General features: G+C 45.0%; 1 protein-coding gene across 1 annotated transcript in view; it reads left to right on the top strand.

Annotated features, from left to right (window-relative positions):
• Nucleotides 1–962, top strand: part of MRC1 (mannose receptor, C type 1) — a 43554-nt gene that overhangs the window by 6038 nt on the left and 36554 nt on the right. Inside the window, exon 4 of the mRNA XM_008584437.1 lies at nt 475–648. Within this exon, the coding sequence (XP_008582659.1) occupies nt 475–648 (174 nt within the window). The remainder of the gene's footprint in view (nt 1–474; nt 649–962) is intronic.

The following is a 962-nucleotide window of genomic DNA, read 5'->3' on the forward strand; positions in this document are numbered from 1 at the left end:
GGGCTCGAGAGGAAGTGGTTAGAGGAGATTTAAGTATTGACTACTGTGTGCTTGGGCTACACAACTCTAGGGTTATTTCCAATCTAAGGATTCAATAATTCTGTGATTCCAACCTAGAAGTAGGATGGTCTCTTCTCTGTTTTGGAGGAAATGCAGATGTTAAAGTTGGTTTCAGTCGAGCTGACTACTACTGCCTTGTTAGAGGAGGGAGGAAAATCTGTTCCACAAGACAGTGGAGATGAAGTGGTAAGAGTCGTTCCTAAGCACAGACTGCTGTGTGTACCTGGCGAAAGACTAGGGACAGGGAGAAGTTGTGGTGGGGATGCGGGGGGTGGCGGGGGAAGGAATCCCCTGTGTGGGAAACCAAGTGTGATCAGAAGAGGGAGTCCAATTCCTTCACTATGTTTCTTATTGGAAAGTTAACGTTCAGAAACACGGCTCACCTTCTAAGTGCAAGTCAATGTGTTTCCCCAGCCATGTATACGCTACTGGGCAATGCAAATGGAGCGACCTGTGCCTTTCCATTCAAGTTTGAAAACAAGTGGTACGCAGACTGCACAAGCGCTGGGCGCTCGGACGGATGGCTCTGGTGCGGGACCACCACAGACTACGACGCAGATAAGCTATTTGGATATTGTCCATTGAAATGTAAGCAACTGCTTATCAAGAAAAGTGTGGCACATTCAGTTTGGCAACATAGTGATAAGACCTGGCATTTATCAACAGCATTATTTCCCAACGTTATTTCACATTTATTATCTCACTGGATCCCACCACAACCCTTTACAGATGTCATTCTCCCTGTTTTACAATGAAGAAAATGATCCATGCCAGCTGAAGGCTGGATGGCAGATCTTCTCTCAACCGTGGGCTTTTTATGTGTATTTAGATCTTGCTAACTCGACTAGACTACATCTCCATTGTTTCAAACATTCTCTGCATGAAATGATCCCTTTATTTTT

Source organism: Galeopterus variegatus, unplaced genomic scaffold (genome assembly GCF_000696425.1).
Source record: "Galeopterus variegatus unplaced genomic scaffold, G_variegatus-3.0.2 Scaffold3260, whole genome shotgun sequence".
Lineage (NCBI taxonomy): Eukaryota > Metazoa > Chordata > Mammalia > Dermoptera > Cynocephalidae > Galeopterus > Galeopterus variegatus.